The sequence below is a fragment of the Anoplopoma fimbria genome, chromosome 16 (assembly GCF_027596085.1).
Source record: "Anoplopoma fimbria isolate UVic2021 breed Golden Eagle Sablefish chromosome 16, Afim_UVic_2022, whole genome shotgun sequence".
In the NCBI taxonomy this organism is placed as follows: Eukaryota; Metazoa; Chordata; class Actinopteri; order Perciformes; family Anoplopomatidae; genus Anoplopoma; species Anoplopoma fimbria.
The window spans coordinates 15049042-15070258 of NC_072464.1; the positions used below are offsets into that span (position 1 = coordinate 15049042).

General features: G+C 39.3%; 1 protein-coding gene across 1 annotated transcript; it reads right to left on the reverse strand.

The window, feature by feature from the left end:
• Positions 1–8116: 8116 nt before the first annotated feature.
• Positions 8117–21122, reverse strand: si:dkeyp-118h9.7 (sacsin). The gene is made up of 7 exons (XM_054615922.1): positions 18866–21122; positions 18145–18232; positions 15817–15928; positions 14640–14786; positions 13097–14531; positions 12658–12746; positions 8117–12544 (listed from the first exon to the last, which is right to left on the reverse strand). The coding sequence occupies exons 1-7, from the start codon at positions 18892–18894 to the stop codon at positions 8208–8210; spliced, it is 6237 nt and encodes a 2078-aa protein (XP_054471897.1). The 5' UTR covers positions 18895–21122; the 3' UTR covers positions 8117–8207.
• Positions 21123–21217: the final 95 nt, after the last annotated feature.

Sequence of the window (21217 nt, forward strand, 5' to 3'; positions counted from 1 at the left end):
TGGGTTTATCGTGGCTGCTTTACGGCTCAATATGAAAATATTACCACAAACTCATACTGAGTTTTCTGACTTGGGGTGCAACAGCAAAGCAACTTTCACAGATTGTATATTACTTTGAAATATGCTGACACTATAGCCTACAGATTTTATAATATCTTTTACTGTTGGCAGTACTTTATATGGCAAAAATCTCAATCAACTGGTTGGCTGCAACCCAGTAAAAATCAAAAAAGAAAGCAATGGATTATAGTTCTTCAGAGTAAACTAACTAGTTAGAGTGATACAGTGTCCATCGACGGCCATTGTTTACTATAGTATTTAATAATATAAAAACCAGGAACTGATGTTAAGATGATAAGTATGATGATAGGGTGAGTACTTAGAAATGAAAAACCATAATATGCCATTTCATTTATTTATTTATTTATTCATAAAGACAAAACAATCATTTCTGTATGTGCCAGTGTAAGCCAGCTGGTTATTTTTAACTGCAGTCCTTTCAATAAGGAACAAATTCATACAGAGATTATATTGGTCCTCAGTGAGTAGTTATACGTGTATAAATCATCATCAATAAAAAAAGATATTTGCATATTCAAAACAAAGTCATACAGTGACTATATTGATCCTAAGTGAGTAGTTATAAATGAAACATTACAAAAACTTTCCGATTTTTATTTTAATGACAAAGTCATATATTGGTAATATTGCTCGCAAGTGAATAGTTGTAAATGATGACACCCATATTTTCATTCTCATAACAATATTGTACAGTGATTATATTGGCCCTTAATGAGTAGTTATAAATGAAAACATTGCAAAAATGTTTTTTCATATATTAATTTCAAGAGCAAAGTCTTACAGTGAGTATACTGCTCTAAAAATTTAAAAAAAAATTCAAAGAAATTTCATATTTTCATTTTCATGATAAAGTCATACAGAGAATATATTGCTCCCAAGTGAGTAGTTATAATGGATAACATTGTAAAAAAAATGAACTGCCATATTTCCGTTGTCATAACATTGAACAGTGAATATATTGATCTTAAGTGAATAGCTATAAGTGATACATTACAAAAACTTTCAGATATTCATTTTCATGACATTTTCAGTGATTACATTGATCATGAGTGATAGTAAAAATAACATCGCAAAAAAATAAATTGCCATATTTCTATCCTCATAACAATATTGTACATTGATTATATTGGTCTTCATGAGTAGGTATAAATGATAACATTGCCAAAAAAAAGGTCATAGTTTCATAAAAAAATTTGCCACAGAGAATCCATTGATCCTAAGTGAGTAACTATAAATGATAATATTCCAAAAAAGACTGGGACAGGACAAAGTCGTACAGTGATTATATTGGTCCTCTGTGAGTAGTTATAAATGGTAACATTGCAAAAATAACCAAAATCATATTTTCATTTTCATAACAAATTCTCACAGTGATATATACAATGGTCTTCAGTAAAGATACAAAGAAAAACATTAATTTCAGACTTTTTACAACATAAGCATGTCCGTGATATCATTATTCTGTTTATAGTAATGTTTCATTATCACAATATGGCTAGCAGCATATTGACAGGTCAAAAAAATCTTCAATTGCCATCATGACATGTCTGTTTGCCTCGAATCTCTAGTTTAATTCACATATGCCTCTACTTTACTGAGAAGCTCGGATGCCTTGTCCAGTGCTACCATTTCATTCTCTGATTTGAATTGTTCATTAGGAATGTGTGGAAACGGATGATAGTTCGGATACTGAGTCTTTTTGGCATCCACTCCCAGAGTCTTCAGAGTCTCCACAATTTCAGGCAGAGCTCTCAGTTGGAGGTTGTAGAGCGAAACCTGTGCAGCAAGGGCTGAGATAGAGCTGCTAGCGGGATGTTGACCCTGTCTTTTAAAGTGTGCTGCTATGAGAGACTTTTCCACTGCCTGATGGATTTTGAACAGACACCACTCTGTGCTCGCCCCATCGATGTCCTTGTGAGCCGCGTTGAGATCACAGCGAGCTTGTCGACACCAGCGCTGGGCCTCCTCTTTGTTTGGCCTCGGGACATTTTCATGGTGGGTCCAAAAGTTGTTGGAACGGCTGCCTCTAGAGAATTTCTCTCGACCAGTCCTGTGATGCCTGGCCTCCTGATTCCATTGCTGGTAGAAGTTGCTGAAATTTGAGTTTCTGCCTGAAGAGTCAATTTGATTCTGTAGGTATTTGAATGCCTCAGTGGCAAGATCTTTGCAGTCAAGGTTTTTGTCAGGATGCCATCTAAGATACAGTCGTTTGATGGCTTTATGCCTCTCCTCCTCAGGAAGCACCCAGATATCAGTCAAACATTTATCAATTTCTCTTTTGGCTTCTTCAAGAGATGTTGGTGAGGATCTTGTAGATGAGGAACTTGTAGCTGACGGTTGGGAAGAATGGGGCACAGATCCTGCTAGTGGCACCAGCTCCATGCCAGAAGCTTCGGCAGATGTGCAAGTCCTCCCTCCAGGTCCTGGCTTCTTTTGTCGTTTAAACTGATACAAGTCAAGACAACTGACCTCAATTGGCTCATCTTCTCCAATTTCTATTTTGTATCTTTGTGAATAGGGTCCAGAGTTCCCAGGCAGTTCTTCAACAACAATTGCATAGATGTACTTGCTGTTGGTGCTGTAGCCAACATATTCCCCCTCTTCAAAGTTGTTGAGGATGTTCATGTCTAAGGAATCATGCCATTCTTCTGGAATTTCTGATCCAGGGGCTGGCGGATTAAGAAGGAAACTTCCAGTTTCAGCAGTGTCATGGATCCCATTTTTAGCCAGTAATATTTGAACGTCTTGAAGACTGTCACACATGAGAAGTTGTACAAGGACTAAGAGTTTAATGGATTCGATTATGTTACCTAAAAGAGCATTAATCTCTTTTGTCAATGTCAAATTGATGCCACTTATCACCTTGGGAACAGTGGTATTGTTGTGTTTCAAGTAAAAGATGCAACCCTGTTGCTCTTTCTTGACAAAAACATCTGTTTCAGTGACAGTTTTGTTTAGTGGCAGTTTATTCACCCAAAGCTTTGTTTTCAGATTTTTGCAGCAAACAATCTGAATACTGCCAAAAGTCTTCTTGCACATGTCAGTAGCATCCTCATGTGTTGTTTCTCCCTTAGACTGCCCTCTGATCAGGCAAATTAGTCCATGTGTAAATGCTGCTGAGGACAGATGACTTTCAAACCATCCACTAAATTCACAATCATCTTCAAGCTCACAAAGCTGCATGTCTGTTTCCACTACTTTCTCCTCAGTGCATTGAGTCAGCATTTTAGGCTTGAGGTTCTGAGGCAGCAATTGCAGCAATCGATGATGCTCATATTTGTCACTGCCCAAATGGCATTCACTGAGTTTCTCGAGCAACAGGAACTTATTCTCAAGCGCTTCTTCTAACCTTTTGGTCTCAAACGCTGTGTCATTGTAGTAGATTGTGCATGATGGGTATAATTTACCATCTAATGCAGGAAGATACAAAGTCTTTACATCGTCAAGGGACTGGTTTCCTGGAGCTTTGATTAACGTGAAAAACTGCTCAACAGCACGTTTCACGGTTTTCTGCTGGTTTGGGTTTAGTTGTGGTTTATCACAGGTATCGGCATAAACTTCTGCCAAAACATTACAATACTGAGCTGCAGTAGGTTTGTCCTTTACACCAATTTTCTTGAAGAAGACTGCGAACATAACATCCTGCGGAGAAATGTTGTACAAATACGGTCTGAACTCGTGGTGATGAGGAAGTAAAACATATGCATCATCAGTCCTCACAAGTCCTTTGTCTTTTTCAACCAACACAACTGGAAGACCGGCCAATGGTTGTCCTTCAAACCCGTTTGCTTGCAGGTAAGCATATGCACTTCTGAAAACCTGAGCACGGGTTTGGATCAACTGGTCATTTTTACATGGCGACTGACAGATGTTGCTCATATTCCTGGTTACACAGTGTGAAGGTGGTTGTTCAAGCGCTCCTGCATTTTCCATCATTTTCACGAGCTTGGGTGTCGTATAAACCGGTAGATGTATAATTGGCATTGAAGACCAAATCAATTCTTGATGTTTAGCATCGCTTTCCATCAAAGACCCTCTTATTTTAACAGCAGTACTCTCAGAAGCAAATGGTTGGTGATAGTTGCACAGTTCTTTTCGAATTTTCACAGGAAAAATAAACTCAATGTCAGCTATGTTCTCAAGCAACTTTTCCTCTTTGTATTTGTCGTTACTCGCTCTAGTCAAGGCTGCTCTGAAAATAAGTGATGATTTCTGTTTTAATTCCTCAAGTTGACGGTTTTCTTTTGCTTCTGATTCTAGCTGTTGTGCAAAATGTATTATGTCATCTTTAGACACAACATGCTTCATTCCAAGGTCTCTTAGTAAGCCTTTCGGTTGGGTTGTGAGTAGATGTCCTTCACACATCTCAGTCCAAAATGTCTGGGGCACAAATCTCTCTTTGGGCAACATTTTCTTGTATAGCTGGACACTCTCATCAAAGTAGTATGAGGCCGTCTCCAATCTGCCTTGAGAATTGGGAATTAGTTTCACTGTCTTCATTGAGGAGATGATTTTGTCCCTATCTTGAGAGTAACTGAATTGTGGTGACAGTAACAGTTTGAGGCAGTGAAGCAACTGCATCTCTTTGAGTGTGTGTACAATGGGCAGAATGAACTTCATGAAATAGTCCAAATCAGTCAGGGTTTGGATGTTCAATGTTTCTGACAGACTGCAGTTATCTGGATTGTATTGGAGAAAAATGCTGTTGATGTCGGACAGCATGAACAAATCTGGAAACGTATTTGAATACTTGCTGTTGAGGATAAATACCTCTCTGGGCCCATCAATCCTCACTCTGTTACCATGGATTGTTTCAAATAATGGCAATGATTTGAGTTTTTTCTGATACCCTTGTTTGTCTTTAGACTTGGATACTCCAGACTGCAGGAAACGCTGTAGCTCTTTCATCTCTTCAATAGAAAGCTTGGGAAACTCTGAGTGGTTAATGTTGACGACCTGGTCCAACACAGAGCTGTTATCATTCACATCCATAAGTTCTGAGTGTAGAAGTGAGTGAACATGTCGGTCTACATACCCTGTGATGAATGCACTGTCAAGCTTCATAAAACCAAGTTTAAAGAGGATGCCTGATATGTCTTTTTCTGAGGCAAAATGAATCACACTTGGCATGTCTTTCATGGTTTGCAGGAAGGGCTTGTTGTTTAACCTTGGACACACAACAGGTAAAATGCAGCAGTCACTGAAGAGTTGTCTCACATCACTTAATGTCAGGTTTTGTTTATCACCACTAGATGTTTCAGTTTTAATTTCACTCATTAAGAACTTCCAAAGTGATTTTAACCACTCCAACATGATGCGGTTTGGGACATGAAGACCACTTTGTCGATCAACTTCACAGTTCTGGAGAAGCTGCTGAACTAACGGCTTTATATATTTCTCTGCACATGGAACCGTCAAACTGTTGATAAGGCTTTGTAGAGCATGAATGTGCCTCTTGTTTGTCTCATAATCTGCAAATTGCGCCTCGTAGCCAAAGAACAGACTGTCATATCTTGATATCAGCTTGGGAGATTTTGAGTTAAACACTCTCAAAACTTTATCGCTTGTGAGAAGAAGTGGAAGCCCATTGAGTAAACTTGAGTTGTCCTTGGTGGCATTTTTAAAGTCGAAATCTTTTAAGCAGAAACTCAAGAGCTTTGAAAATCTGATTTCATCTCTGATCAGAGTGGCAGTTATGGGCAACGGCAATTGCTCATCTGTTTTTGTTGGGTCATTGAGGGTTTTTTCTCTCAGGAAAGTCTGGACAGTTGAAGGATTCACATCTTTCACTTTAATGTCAGCGGATTTGAAACTTGTCCAAACTTTGTGCATGGAAAACGGAACCAATTTCATTCCAAGATCTTCCAAAATGGGATGGATCTCATCTCTTGATGAGTGTGTCAGGTAAGGTGCCTTAGTTGTTTCAGTTTCTCTGACGTTACACCAGTCAAGAGAGTACTGCATAACTTCTCGGCCTGCAATTATGAGTGTTGAACTCTGCATCACTGGAATCACATTAAGGCCTCTTTCTTTGATTGATCTGTACACCTCATGTATCATTTCATGCCAATCCTGGCCAACATCTTTGGACACAGTTGGCCAAAAACATACGTAGCATGACTCAATACGTGCAGAAGGGACTTTCTTTTTTGCAATGCCACAGCTGATGTAATGAAGGAGATCGGCATACAGTGGCGCAATGACATTCTGTCTCAAAGATTCATTCCAGTTAGATTTACGACTTTGCCCATCTTCTTTCCAAAGGCTTCTCCTGGCAGAATCTACCTCAAAGTTTGCATTGACATGCACTGGCAGTCCAGTTTTCCCTGGCAAAGGAAGTGAACAAAAGGCTTGTCCATTAAAATCCATAGGCCCGTGTGGTGATTGATCTTTTGAGCTCACAAGCGCTGCTATGGCTCCTTGGGGAAGTTTGTCTGACTGGGTTAGCTCTCTGTCACCATTGTTTTTAAATGAGCCAAACTGTTCCGCAATGATCCATCTAGTTTGCCTTTTCTCGGAGGTTGTAATCAAGGTTTCATATATAGCCTTTTCTGCCGTTTCTTTGTCAGATTGCAGCGCATTTTGTTGAAGTTTTACAAAAGCATCTTTTCTGTCTCTGCATTTCTCTGGTACACTTTTTTCAACCGCAAATATGGTTTCAAGTTTCCCTGAATGTTCATTGATTTCATGGACTTTTATTTTGCAGATGTTTTTCAGAAACAGAATTAGTCCTTCTGGATCTTCAGAGAGTGCAGAGCATAGTTCTTCCATATCCTGGTCAGTGACTCCCTTCTGGGATATTTTAGAGTCGTTTGCCATAGTACCCATCCTTAGAGGTAATCTGAACATGGTGCCTTCTTTTAGAGAAAATTTGTCTGGAAGAAAAGATTTGTAGACATCCATGTACATGTTCTTGAAAGTGTCAGCTAGTTTATAGCCCGTGCCAGCTGGTGGTTTGTCTGAATAACTTTCAATGTATTTTTGATTGGGATCAGAAATGCAGAGTATGTCATCTCCAGTGAGGATTGAGGGGCAGTCAGTCAGATGGTAAACGGAGTTGAAGCCTACTCCGTATTTTCCTATCTTCCCTGGAGAGTTGTGCTTTCCTCCTTCTCCCAGCTGTTGAATGCCAGCCAGGTCAGCATCAGAAAATACTTTGTTGTTGAACACACACAGTGCTGGACCCTGCAGCTGGTTCCATTTCTCCCCAAATGTTTTATCTTTTCCATGCTGTCGTTTGTCCCAAACAAAGTGAATTTCTGTTGCCTCTGCATCATCAGCATTTTGAATAAGCTCTTTTAGGATATCCTTCTTTGCTGGATAGGCTGAAATTATGTTTTTGATTCGAACAGTTAGTTGTTCCTGCTGTTCAAACTGAAAGGCAAATGGTGAAATGTTCTCAACTTCGTAGTTTTGGAGGGTATGATGCCTGGTAGTTTTAATTCCAAAGTAGCGTGCCATGACACGGGGGATGAGCTCGTGACATAATGTGACACCTGTAGTGACTGGCATCCATGGACTGTCATTGTAAAATATCTCACTCGTAGGTTGTAAAACACCATGTTCGTTGGGTATGAGATAGTCGTTAGTCATTTCCTCTTTTGCCTCCAATATCACTTCTTTGAGAATTGTGAGACACATTTTGAGATCACTCTTAGGCAGGGCCTTGTTACCATGTTGAGAGTGCAGTTCCTGGAGAACATTTTGAAACTGTCTTGTTGTAAAACATCTTTCAACACCTACGCTTTCCCAGAGCCTCCTAAAATCTTTGAAGGCAGTTGGAAGAATGTAGAGATAGGGTTTTGCCTCAACTTGCCCATTTTCAGCTACACAATTAACATTTACAAATGTACTGCCAACAAGAATGAATGGGAATGAATTTGCCCTCTGTGAAATGAGAGTGGAATCCCCAGAATCAATGAGCCACTGATTCAGGAACTTATAGCATTCAGATGCTATTTTGTGACGCATGGATGTGTCAATGGATTCAGACTGCTCACATGCTTCTTGCAGCTGCTGAAGCACTTCCTCAGGCTCTGGGCTGTCATGAACTCTCAAAATGTGTAGGACTGGATCAGCACTGTGTATTTTCAGATTGTTATGATCAAGAACATGTTGTGTCATGTTTACGAGTGGGGAGCATGTGCCAATAAAAACATCAGTGGGCTTTTGAAATGTAACATTTCCTTCCATTTTTGTGTCACCGGGGAAAATGCTGGGAGAAATTCAGTCATCCTTAGTGTTTCCCAGTGGTGAGAGTCTTCATCATACATGTGACTCTTCATAAGTTCAAGAAGGCAATTCAAATGCACATATGCCTTCTTTTTGTCTATGCTCCAGGTTTGGGGGATTGTGCCTGCTTTCTCTGTGATGTCTTCCAGTGGGAGATCATAACTTGCCATTCCAAGTTCTAACAAGCGTTGAATCCTTTTGGGGGAGCAAAAGTCATTTTTGGTACCACCAAGCAAGCGTCCCTCTTCTGTTTCAAAAAGACAGGCGACTCTTCCTGAAGGATTCACAAGTTTCCTGATAAGCTGGAGCTGTCCACCTTTTGTGGGGATGCACGGATAGCAGTCCAGTAGTTTGTCAATTTCTTGGTTGTTTAGGTCAATAGCATGCAGCACAAGAGTATCTCTACTCTTCGGATCCATGGTACCAAGGTTGTTAAACACCACTTCTTGGTAAAACTTGTCCCAGTTCCATGTTCTCTCCTGTAGAACCGTCTCGAGGCCGGACTGTTTGAAGCCATTTCTCAACCACAGTGGAAGAGGAACAACATGTTTGGGTGCTTTTACATGTTTCTTGCATACCTGCACTACAAGTGCACTTATGTCCTTATCCTCTTCGATGCTCTCATGTAGAAATATTGCATTGTCAATTGAGCACCAATGTTCTCCATCACTAAAGAGCTCTAGGCCAATGGAGTGCTGAGCAATGATGGAGTACAATGCATCAACCAAAGGCTTGAAAGTTTCACTGACTTTCTCTCTATCAGGCCAAAATGTGTGATACAAGTAAGGTTGTAGTTGCTTGTTTTCAGACATACTCTTTAGTGTCAAAAGTGCAGTAACATATGCCGTCACTACTGGATCTTGAAGAAGGGCTTTGTTCCAGTCATGTTTTACCCCACTCTCCCACAGACCTTTTCGGTTACTTGTCACAGCAAATGTTCCATTTACATTGACTGGAAGACCTGTGTGAATGGAAAGAGGAAGGAAGCAAAATGCCTGTCCAACAAGATCTGTTTGTAATGAGGTCAGTTTCCCAGTTTCTGGATCATTTTGCAAAGGCACAGCAATGCCCCCGATGGGTAAAGAGAACCTTGCTTGCTTGTTTTTTTGAAGGGCCATTTGCAAGGACTGATGTGTCCCAAAGCAGTTGTACAGGAGCCAGGACTGGACTTCAGTTACACCAGATTGCTGACTGGTTATTTGGACAATGTTGACTGTGCCGCAGTCAATGACTTCTTTGCATTTTCCATCAAGTTTCATCAATGATTTCTCTGCTTCATGTTGCTTGGACATATTGGTTCCATCAGGAATCCTCATTGTACTCACTGTGGTTTTGGAGACAGTGAGGACGGCTTCTATTTCGTTATCTCTTGGAGGAGTTGATACATTGTTCAAGATACGTTGTAGAGATAATGTATTGATGTTCTTCAAAAACAGCAGGTGTGTTTGTGAATTGTTAGTTAAGTGCTGTTGAAAAGTGATGATATTGTGTTTGTGATACACCTTTGAACTTATTTCTGACTTGACAGCCTCTTCTTCAGTTCGGAAAGGTAGTCTGATCAGAGTGCCTGGATAGGGCTCAGAGGGACTTTGTCTGCTGAAATGACATCCAAAAATGCGTTCATATGGTCCAAACTGACCAGGAAAGCAATGAAAAAGTCGTTTCTGAGAGAGATCCAGCTTGATTCCAGGATTTGTATTCTGTTTGATGTGCTTCTTGAGGTGAGTCACATTTGGATCAAGTATGAGAAGACTGTTGCCACTTAGGATAGAAGGAATATCTGTCACATGATACACAGTATTGAATCCAAGTCCAAACTTTCCAATTTTTTCCACCTTGTTTTCCTTGGAGGCAGCACCAACTCTGACAATATTTTTCCAATCCTCAGCTGTGAACTGCTCATCATTAAATGCCCAAAGGCAAGGTCCTTGACAAAGAGTCATGTCAGGGTCAATGAGACTTTCAGGGCTATCTTTGTGTACTCTGAAATCCACCAAGAATTTGCAGGCTTCTGCCCCAGCATCCTCTGCATTTTGAATGAGCTCTTTAAAGATGTCACTTTCTTCATCATATTCTTTAAGAATGTTTTTAATCCTTATTGTTATCGGTTCAGATTGCCCACACTGTTCTATTCCCACTAACTCTGGATCCAGGATGTGAGTACTGAGAAATCGGATGTTAAACCATTCAGCAGCTGCTTTTGGGATTTGTTCATGCAAAACATGAATGTCCTCCTGGCTGTACTGAAGCTCTTTCAACCCATTTTTGCTGACATCACAGAAGACTGCGGTGGACAGTGGTTTTAGGGTATGTTGATCACCCTCTATGAGGACTGGCACTGGGATGTCATCCTGAACTGTCTTCTTCTCTCTCCACAGCCAGTTAAGAATTTCTATCGACACTTTTACCTCAGAGGAATTTGCAAATGGCTGTTGCCTTTCTTCAATGGTTTGCTGGATGGAATTAAGAATACCAATAATTTCTTCATCTGAAAGCAACATTCTCAGGCCAAACTCCCGGAACAAGTTCTTGTATGGCCGAAATTCATTTGGCACCTTCCCAATGTAAGAGCTCAGATCAAGGTTGGGTGGGTAGTCTAGAACCAGATCCTGAAGTGCTACAAACTGGTTGTGGCTCCACAGCCAGGGTGTGTCTTTGTTCATCATTGTTGAAAAGTCAGAGATGTGGTCTTGCATGTGTTTGTAAATGCTATGCAACTCCTTTATGAAATCCACATTTGTGTCAGGATCAGCCATTGATGTCAAGACTGACAAATTCTCAAACACTTTCTCAGGTGTGGGCAGGCGTTTCAGACCAAGTTTGGTGCTAACTCTGTCACTGAACTTTTCCACCAGAGGCATCACATGCCCAACAATGTCTTTGTACACAGAGTGTCTTATTTCATCCGGGCAGAAGAAACAACTTGTCTGATATGTGTCATTGTTGTGTTTTTTTTCATTACCAGGCTTAGGACATGGGATCCATTTTAGCATCTTGAGGCGATGAAGCTGGTCAGGAGAAAACTTTGAGAGTAGATCATTAGTATCCAACATCTTCAAGAGCACCTGAGCTCTATTGAGAGCTTCAGTTTGAGAATCAGCATGAAGCCTATCAATCAGTGTGGCGGCTTGAAGCAAGTGCTCAGGTGACACATCTGATTCTTTATATAGCAATCCGAGATCTGTTAGGCTTTTAAGCATCTGTGATGTTTCAGTGTATAAAGGTGGAGGGAAGAAATCTGACTCAAAAATGACTTTAAAGTTTTCAATTCTTGGATCAAAAAAGCTTGAGGTCTTTCTCAGCTTTCCATTCACTTCCATGAAGCCCAAGTCCTTACATCTGCGTTTCAAGGTCTGATTTTGAGAGAAAAGGATATCACCATGTTGTAAAATCCAAGTCATGATTTTCTCAGTGTCTTCTTTTCTGCAAGCCTTCCTCTCGATACAATCAATGAGGAGATTGGTTGCTTCAGCGGTGTCCAAGAGATTAACTTTGAGCAGCTTTAACAGTCTGCGATCAGCCTCAGTTGCACACTGTACAACGGAATCAGGCATAGGGAAATCTGCTGGTACTGTTAGACCAGACATAAGAAGCACAGCCTGTTTTGATTGAGCCTCAACACAGGAACCACTCATGGTCTGAAACAGAGGCAACTTTGAGAGTAAATCTAACTCAGAGGTTGAGAGAGAATCCATACGTGAATCCAGATGAGAGAGATATTCTTTCAGTTCTTCTCGTGCTTTGTAAGAGGCTTTACTGAATTTTCTGATGAGATCTTGGGAATCTAAATTTGCCAAGACTTTCATGACACTCCTTGGAGATGGGCCCAGCACATACGAGTCTAGGTCTTTGTGTGTGAGCCAATCGTTTCCTCTCACCACTGTGCCACCGACTTTGTTAACCAACTGAGCTATTTGTTCTGGCAAGTTCATCTGTTTGCTTTTCTGAAAAATGAGGGTTGTGTTTTGCTTTAGTCTTGCTAGTGATACAGGCTGACTGACAGACAGGGGACTGACTGGTATTAATGGCATTCCAGTGAAACTACTTAACTCTTTGAAGTGAGTGTTGAGAAATTTCCAGAACTCTTGGAGCCAGTCCAAAGGTGGATGTTGGCTGCTGCTGGTGTCCCAGGTAACAAGCCCCGTCATCATCTGCTTCCAGTCCTGTGGCAAATACCTCCTTGTAAACTCGGCCACATGGTCTGCTTTAATGTTGATGACCTTGAATAAATCTGAAAAATAGATTTTTTTATTATATGTGCAAACATGTTTGTGAAGTGCAAAACATGCAGCGACAGACGCAAATAACTTTAATAATCACTTTTATATAAAATGACATTCCTACTTTTTCTGGCCAGTTCTTCCAGGTGGGTACTGCAGGCTGGATTGAGATCATCTGGGATGAAGAGGTGTTTGCAGCATGGTAGCAAGACTCTGCACAGAGGATAGGTTTGTTTATTGTGTATGAAACAAAAACGAGGACACTGGCATATAATCTTGGTGTACATTGAGTGACCAAAAAATATTAATTCTTTTACAATTTAACCAGATTTTTTTTTTATAATTGTCAAATAATATACCGAAGCAAGTGTGAGGCAATCAGTACTAATGATCCTAGGACTGGCTTTGGGGAACCGCGGTAAACATTTGGCAACTTAATGTGTAATAGCTTCAGTATTTTAGGATGAAATTGCTTTAAAATACAGTTAAATTATTATAAATTTATGTTAACTTATTTAATATATGACTGTAAAGAGAATAAAGCCAGAAAATAAAAAACCTACCTTGGAAATTCCTTGCTGTCAATTAAAGCAGTGTCCTCGTCTCTGTTTGAGAAAGATCTGAAAGAGCCATCGTTGAGTGGAAGTAGCTGAAGACCATTGAGTTCTCTGTATTTTCCATCACTTAAGACATATTCCAAAAGACAGAGTTTGTCGTCTTTAGAGATGATGTCCACACTAATCCTACGGAGAATGTCCCTAAGGAAAGTTGGAGTCACATGTTTAAGGGTGTTGAAGTGTGGATAGGCCTCCTTTATAGCTCTTGCAACACTACCTGGTAGAGTGACAAGATTTTCTCCACATGAAACCAGAGTTCTTTTAATGGCGGCCAATATGTCAGGGCTTGTTGGACCATTACAGGGGAACACGGCTTCTGATGGAGTGATGAATTCTCTTTCATCTTTGGCAAGAGAGAGGACAGCCATGTTCTGTCTGAATAAGTGATCAAAAACAACCAGAGCAACGGCATACCATTTTTCTTTGTGCTTTATCTGGGCGATATCTGGCCACAGATCGTACACTGAAGAGACGGGCAGAATAGATTCTTGGGCAAGTCTGATGGCATCTTGAATGATCATGAGGTATGCCTGTGGGAGCACCTCCTTCATCAGCAATTCATTCCACACAGCATGTTCGTCATGTTTCTGGTCCTCCTCTTGCCACTTGATGTGTCTTCTGTTGTCTGTGAGGCCAAAGCATGCGTTGATATATACTGGGAGTCCTGTCTTGTTGGATTCATTGTTTGGGAGAGGAAGAAAGCAGCTCAGTCTACTCTCACTGCAGTCTCTCTTCTCACCACAAGGGAATGCCAAGTCAACTTGAGGGAAAAAGCTCAACTTTTTTGCAAGTGAATCAAGATTTTCTACATTGCCTTCTTTCATGGTACATGTTGTCAAAAGCCACTTTGTTTCTTTTTGGTCCTCTGATTTGAGGGTTATCATTTTGAACCTTGTTGAACCCTCGGTGATTGAGTTGTCTCCTGACTCCAGAATGACATCTGTGGAAACTGAAGAGATCACTTCAAGTCTGGTGTTAACTTTGCCATGTACATTGATATGTATCAAGGACACAGATGTCACATTTTTCAGGAACAGAAGGCTCAAGTCTGCGTCCGCAATGAAGCTATCAAAAAGCTCAACCACCTTGTTAGAGTCATATAGATTATCTGAAATATCTGATGCCTTATTGCGCAAGGGGAACCTGAAAATTGTCCCGTCAAAGTGCTGATCCTCCATGATGACTTTTGACCATTCTTGTTGCTTGCTTACGAGTGAAACTATATCTCGAAAGGGTTGGAACTGATCGTGCATAGTAGTTAGAGCTTCCTGGTGTTCTGTATCATACAAAGACCACAGAAAACCCCCGTTCCTTTGTCCAAATATTTTTTCTTGGGGGTCCATCATGCCAAGGTGCTCTGAACTGAATATACTTGGCACATCTGTGAAAGAAGTAAAACAAATATTGCCCCATTAATTTACTATGCATCTTTTCTAAAGACAAAAACAAAGACCATTTGGTTTACGAGTATATTTGTCTATAGTTTTACCTGTGATGTGGTAGATAGAGTTGAAGCCGATTCCAAACCTCCCCACTTTGTTTGGGTCATTGCGCTTGACACTCCGCCCTGCCATCTGAATTCCTTTCCAGTCATCCTCAGTGAACGCTGCATTGTTGTAGGCGTAGAGAGCAGGACCTTTGCAGATAAAAAAATGTGCTTATGACATGATTTAATTCCTTTGTGTCTTCATTAATTCTCTCCACTTTCCCTACAGACTGTTTCAACGGAAATTCAGCTCAATAACATGTTTACGTCTTGACAACTGATGTCATTCACATACACAGCAATGAATTAATAAACTAATGAAGGGTCAGTACATCATCCTTACACCATTTTCACTTAGCAATTACAATTACAAGGATCTAGATGTTTGCAGGCATTTAAAATTGGGTGATTCCTGACAATAATAGGACAGACATTATCCAAAATGTATTGTTTTTAAGTTAATGATAACAAAAAGACTTTAATACAATCAAATACATGTAGAATTCTACCAGACTGGCACCAATGTGAGTTCAGTGACATAATGACCCTTCCTCCTTCTATAGCTGCCTTGCACTGAAGCAGGAAGTAAACTGGGACACATTAAGAATGTTTACATTAACAAGTGTTAAATGTTCAATAACTGCTTATTTTGAAGTCCATCCCAGCATGCATTAAGTAACATATAAACAGTAAACATTAGGCAATTTCCCACCAGAAGGTCTCAATATTGTAAAGTGTTGATTAAAACAGGAACACTTTAAGTTATTTTAATATCATTATATAGAGACCACAGCCTACTGTAAATGTAGAGAAATGTAGAAAACACATGTAAATGTTTTAGCATATCAGACCCTAATGCTAACTTATCAAGTGATCATGACAACCAACTTTATGTTAGGTCGCCAGAAACTAGCCTGTTATTGTCAAGATGAAGAAGAATTTTGTGATAAGTAATAAAACATTACACTTTTCCTCTTTGACAAAACAACCTGGACTACGGGAGAAAACCCACATGAAAACAACAATCGCATACAAACTCCAAAGCTGACATGTTATTACTAGCTAACATCATTTGCTTCTATATGCTCTTTTATCAATTTTATCATATTCATTTTGGGTGAAAAATACATCACGACTGTAGTTGATAAGAGCTTGGCTTTTCTCTGAAGATGCTGCATACCTTGGTATTCTCCCAATTCATTGGTCCAAAGGCTCTCAGTTCCATAGCTTCTCTCATCATGGATGAAAACCACTTCTGTGGCTTTAGCATCATCTGCATTTTGGATCAGCTCCTGTTGACAGATAAAAACAATAACCATTAGAGCAGACCAAATCTAACACTCAAGGATTGCCACGTTCCTCTGCACCACTCCCACTGTGCCAAGCTCCAAAATCAGGCAAACACAAGAGAAGATAGTTAAGGCCCAAGCTAACTCTTAATACAACTACACAAATATTTTCATTGAAAGTATGTTGCCTAATAAGACCTCGTCTCAGGGCTGTGTAGGCGTGTACAAACTGCGCTTGATTGAAATCTCCCTCACCTATCTGGTGTTAATAAACCTGTTTGGGTGGGAAACCAATAGCGCTTTATCGTTCTCATGAGTACATAGTGCTTGGTGAAATGTAATCCCAGCACGTCTCCAACCAGCGTAAACAAGACTAAGAGTCTAATCAGCCGGATTAATTCAAAACACCTTCATGGGTGAGCCGAGTGCAACTTTATTAAAAGTGAGAAATTGATAAGACTATCAATATGACATGGAGTTACAAGTTTATTTATTACACCCACCGAGGCTAAATCTATTAAAACTAAATTCAGTGGCTCTGGGATAAATATGGTTTATCATGTTCAGTATTGTTGACATTGCCTCAGAAAGGTATTGCTACAACTGGTAATTTTTGAAGGTGTAGATTATATTTATATATCATTTTATAATTTTTACCTCCACTGATGAATGGAACTGGTATCTCAGTGTATAGTCAGATGGAAAAGAACTCCAATGTTTGAGTCTATTAACAAGAAGCAGCTTTTGCATATCAATTTGAAGTTTGTTTTACAAAAAAAAGGCTTTTGGACAGGGGCCACAAACTAAGTACTCTCACACAAACAGCAATTAAAGCAAAACGAACAGATCTAACGTAACGCAAAAGAAAACCTAAATAGTTGGGAGATTGAGGGCAGGGAAACACGTTTGCCAACTTGTTGCAATTTTTTTATTGAAACCACGCAAATCAAATCAAGTTTAGAAAATTGGCAGATTACTCAGTGTGACACTAATATTAGATATATTTTTGTCGAGCAAGCAGAGTCTTTAACAGGCTCCCACAGTCGGTGACATTACATGTGGTTATTTACCTCCGACACGAAGGACTGCTTCGCTGACCAGTTAACCCAAATTATATTTATATTGTGGGGAATACAGCCCTTATGTCAACATTAAACAGAAACCGTCTTCATTTAATTGCTATTATTGTTTAACAAGGACAAAGCACAATACATTCAATGCAAAAAGATGTCGCGTCCCTGTGTGGTCCCTGGGTGGGGGCCCCTCTGGTTGAATACAATTTAAAAACTAATGTCATACATGGGTTCATTGAGTGTGACTCATCCTTTGGGTTTCATTTGCAGGACAAAAAGTGCAATTTGAATATTTTGTTCATATTTCATATCCTTAAAGTCTGTGAATCAAATAAAATCACCTGTTTTCAGGGTTCCAAATAAATTCATACAGGATCAACATGTTCAGCAACCACGCTAGTTATACCAAAATAATTAGACTTCCAAAATCTGAATGTTTATAAGCTACCCCTAAAAAAGAATGCTATCTTTGTTATACAACATTTTTATTATATTCAACTTTTATTTCAGACACATGGGTCCATACAAAACAGATAAAACAACAACAAATAAATACAATACGATATGAGAAAACACAGACAGCTATAGTCTTTGCAGTACAAAAGTCACCAATGATTAAAAGACATAGAGACATTTGTTCTAATGTTTCCACAACAAGAGGAATACCTTGTGTCACTTTGTGTTGGCTCAGTTAATACATTTATGATTGAGTTTTTTGAGTCAATCAGTCGACATATAAATTTGTAACTCAAATTCCTCAAAACAGCATAATAAGAAGTTACCTTTCTAGTCACAAACATTTGACTAGCTCTTGTCCATCTATGGAGCTTGAGCAAGATTCTAAAAGCATCATTAAAAGCCAACTGAAGCGTTTTCATTTTTGCCTTACTGTAACTGCACCACAAGTGGGCTGTATAAAGTGGAGTACAGTGGGCTTTAAAGAGAGCTATTTTAACATTATCAGTGCACATGTGAAATTTACGTGCCAGCATACTGACCTGTGCATACAATTTGCAACACTGGTGCTGCACATCATCATTATCACTTATGTCATCCCTGACGAGGTGACCCAAATATCTTACTTTATGTACCACATTTAGCTCTTATAAATATACTTATAAGTACTTGACAGAATATGGTACCCACCTTCAAAATTTGTCCACCGTCTGGATATCGACGGAGAATATCTTGCAGGTAGTCAATGAAGGGCGGGGCTGTGGCCCCAAAGGACGTTCTAAACAAAGATGGAGAATTAAAGAGTAAAAAACTAGAGTTAAAATAAATCAACCAGCATGTATAATGGACTTGTATGTTTAGCCATTAAGTGCTTTATTTACTTCCTTGTTGGTCAATAAAATTGATTCAGAGACATAATGTTAAGTATATCGTAGAATTTAAAACAAGACTCTTGCTCTACCTAATGTTCACTTATAACACCACTCATTATGGATATGGATTTTGAATCTTACAGCAGTTTAAAAGTTTAATTGATTAATACAAAAATCTCCTGTAAATGGGATTCTTAGTGGTTAAGACATTGTCATGTGCTGTTATTGTGAATAATCAGTCATGCAAATAAGCTCTCATTTCTACACCAACACACTAGGTCCACTGTTTAATTTGACATTTATACATCCGTCTGATGCAACAATATTGTTCTGTACAAAACAACAGGGCGTAGGAATCAGCCAACTTCCGTATGAAGGCAATATGCAGTCACCTTCCTAAAAAAAGCAATCTTACGTTTCACAACAAAATCAATTTCAAATCAGATGTTGCTTCACTGCACTTTGGTCAAAATAGCATGTTATTCCATTTGCTGGTTAAGTTGGCACATAAAACAACATAAAAACAGAAGTGCACTTACCCAGTTCTTTTCTTGGTCTTAGAACTCATCCTGTCAGGCTTGGATGCTGTAAGAGAGTCAGAGTACAGTTCATTACATTGCAGAACAATTTCATCTCACGGCTGCACCTGCTGCCACACAGTTGATTTACATGTCAGTAACATTCCTGCACACTATTTATTTTTCAATAGTTTACGCGTAGCCTAATAAATAATTTATCCCTCATTGAGTTTTGTTTGCCTGTTGACCTCATACATATTGCACCCAAATCAGCAAACAGATGATACATAGCTTTTGTTCGATACACAATGACTCTATACATACATAATACTCATTTAGTACTGTAGTGCACATGTGAACTTCTTAACAGCAACACTTAAGTTTGTTTTTAGATAACTTTGGTGACTTAGGTCGTTCTAAATTTCTTTGAGTTACCAGTGCTGAGGGTGCTGTTGCTGGAAACATTGGCAGACTGGAGCAAAATATGCGCCCCCTACAGGGGAGCCTTTAAATACAGGAAGTGGCCAATTGAAGTGTATCAAGTGTACGCCATGTCATGGGGGGATTGGGATTAATGGCTTAGCGATTTTGTTTATATATTTAAAGTACATTAGTTTTGTTGGTGATTTATGTTTTGGTTAATTGTTAAAATATTTACAGTATATTAATAGACATATTCTCCTGTTTTATTGAGTTGATTGTCTTTGTTACATCTGTGTTGTGGTCTGAACACCCGTCATATATGTTCTCCCCTTCTGACCTCAGCTCATTGGGTCAGATCTGTAAATGCACATGCATTTATACAACTCCTTTCTAGTCTTCTGACCACTCAAAGTGCTTTACACTACATACCAACGTTCACCCCTTTCTCACTCACACACACACACACACACACACACACACACACACACACACACACACACACACACACACACATTCAAACTGGAGGCAGAGGCTGCCATGAAAGGAGCCAACTGACCAACAGAATCTTAACTGATCATTTACACACACTCACACACACCGATGGACCACAATCTTCTTCTGATTAGAGGACGACCCGCTCTACCACCTGAGCCACAGCCGCCCTTTGTTAGGTCAGTTAAGTCGGTTTAGTTTGTTAATTTCTGCATTTGTAGTTTACTCATGTGTATTTACTTCTCTGTTTGTTTGACCGTATGAAAACCAGGGGCGTGGCTCAGACATTTATAGTCAGGACACAGATTACAGATGCAAAGGTGTTAACTGATTTATAGTATTTTATTACACAGACTGACAACATTAGAACAAGAAGTTAATGTTTCCTGATCATAAGTTTGTTCATATGAGTAAGATATGTAAACATCTATTCACAAAACAGGTTTATGGAGCTTCGGGAAAATAAAACTGATGATCTTTGCTTCACTGCAGCTCCAACTAACTCGAGCACTAGTGACCCACAAGGAAAACTAAAGCGACCTAAATTTGACCTGTGATCCGTCTGCGACCCAGTTTACTCCCAGTTGGAGGACTGGGAGCCTATCAGCGGCTGTCTATGCTCACTCTGAACTGGAAATACCAGTATAATGATTTGATGATACTGGAAAAGTTCCTATCCCTTTCTGGTGGCTATTGAAGCTTATCAATCTGCTAACACTAAACCAGGAAATGGATCCAGACTGGCTAAAAATATATATGTATAAATAGACTTTATACAAAATAACTACATCAATTAGCCTTCGATGGAGTAAGTAAACATAATAATAAATACGGATCTGGTAGGGGGGTGATATTCCTAGAAAATAAAATAGAGAAGAAAGTAAAAGTTAAAATTTAAAGTAAAATCTACAAGAAAAAAGCTCAAGAATTTGAACGAAAAGTACAGAAAAAACTGAAATTATGAATTCTAATCTATTAAAAAATACAATTCCAGTATTTTTTGTTTGTTTGTTGAGGAATTAAAATATTCTTCATAATTTATCTTGCGTTGAATAGTTTCCTCTTGATGTTGTCTATTGTGGAATGCATTTTCCTCCAATAATGACCCTGTATGTGGGTTATGTTTCACTCTGATGCGGAATAAAATGCTAATAACTATAATTACACATTGGTTGAAGAAAAGGAAAAGGTAAAGTTACCTCAGGCATATCTGTGAAGAGTCGCATCAGTTCTGCTGTCGTCAAGTTCGCCAAAGAAATGAATGATGGTGAATTATTTCTGCTGTTTATAAAGGCTGCTGGTGTCCAACCCCAACAACACACCTCTTATTGTTTCTCTCGTTTTCTGGCAAAACGAAACTTAAAAAGAATTACACTTCAAAGCAAACGACAGACCGTTTCTACTAACATCCAAAAGGAAACGAAACTAATAAATGTGAGTTAAGAGGACGTCATCATG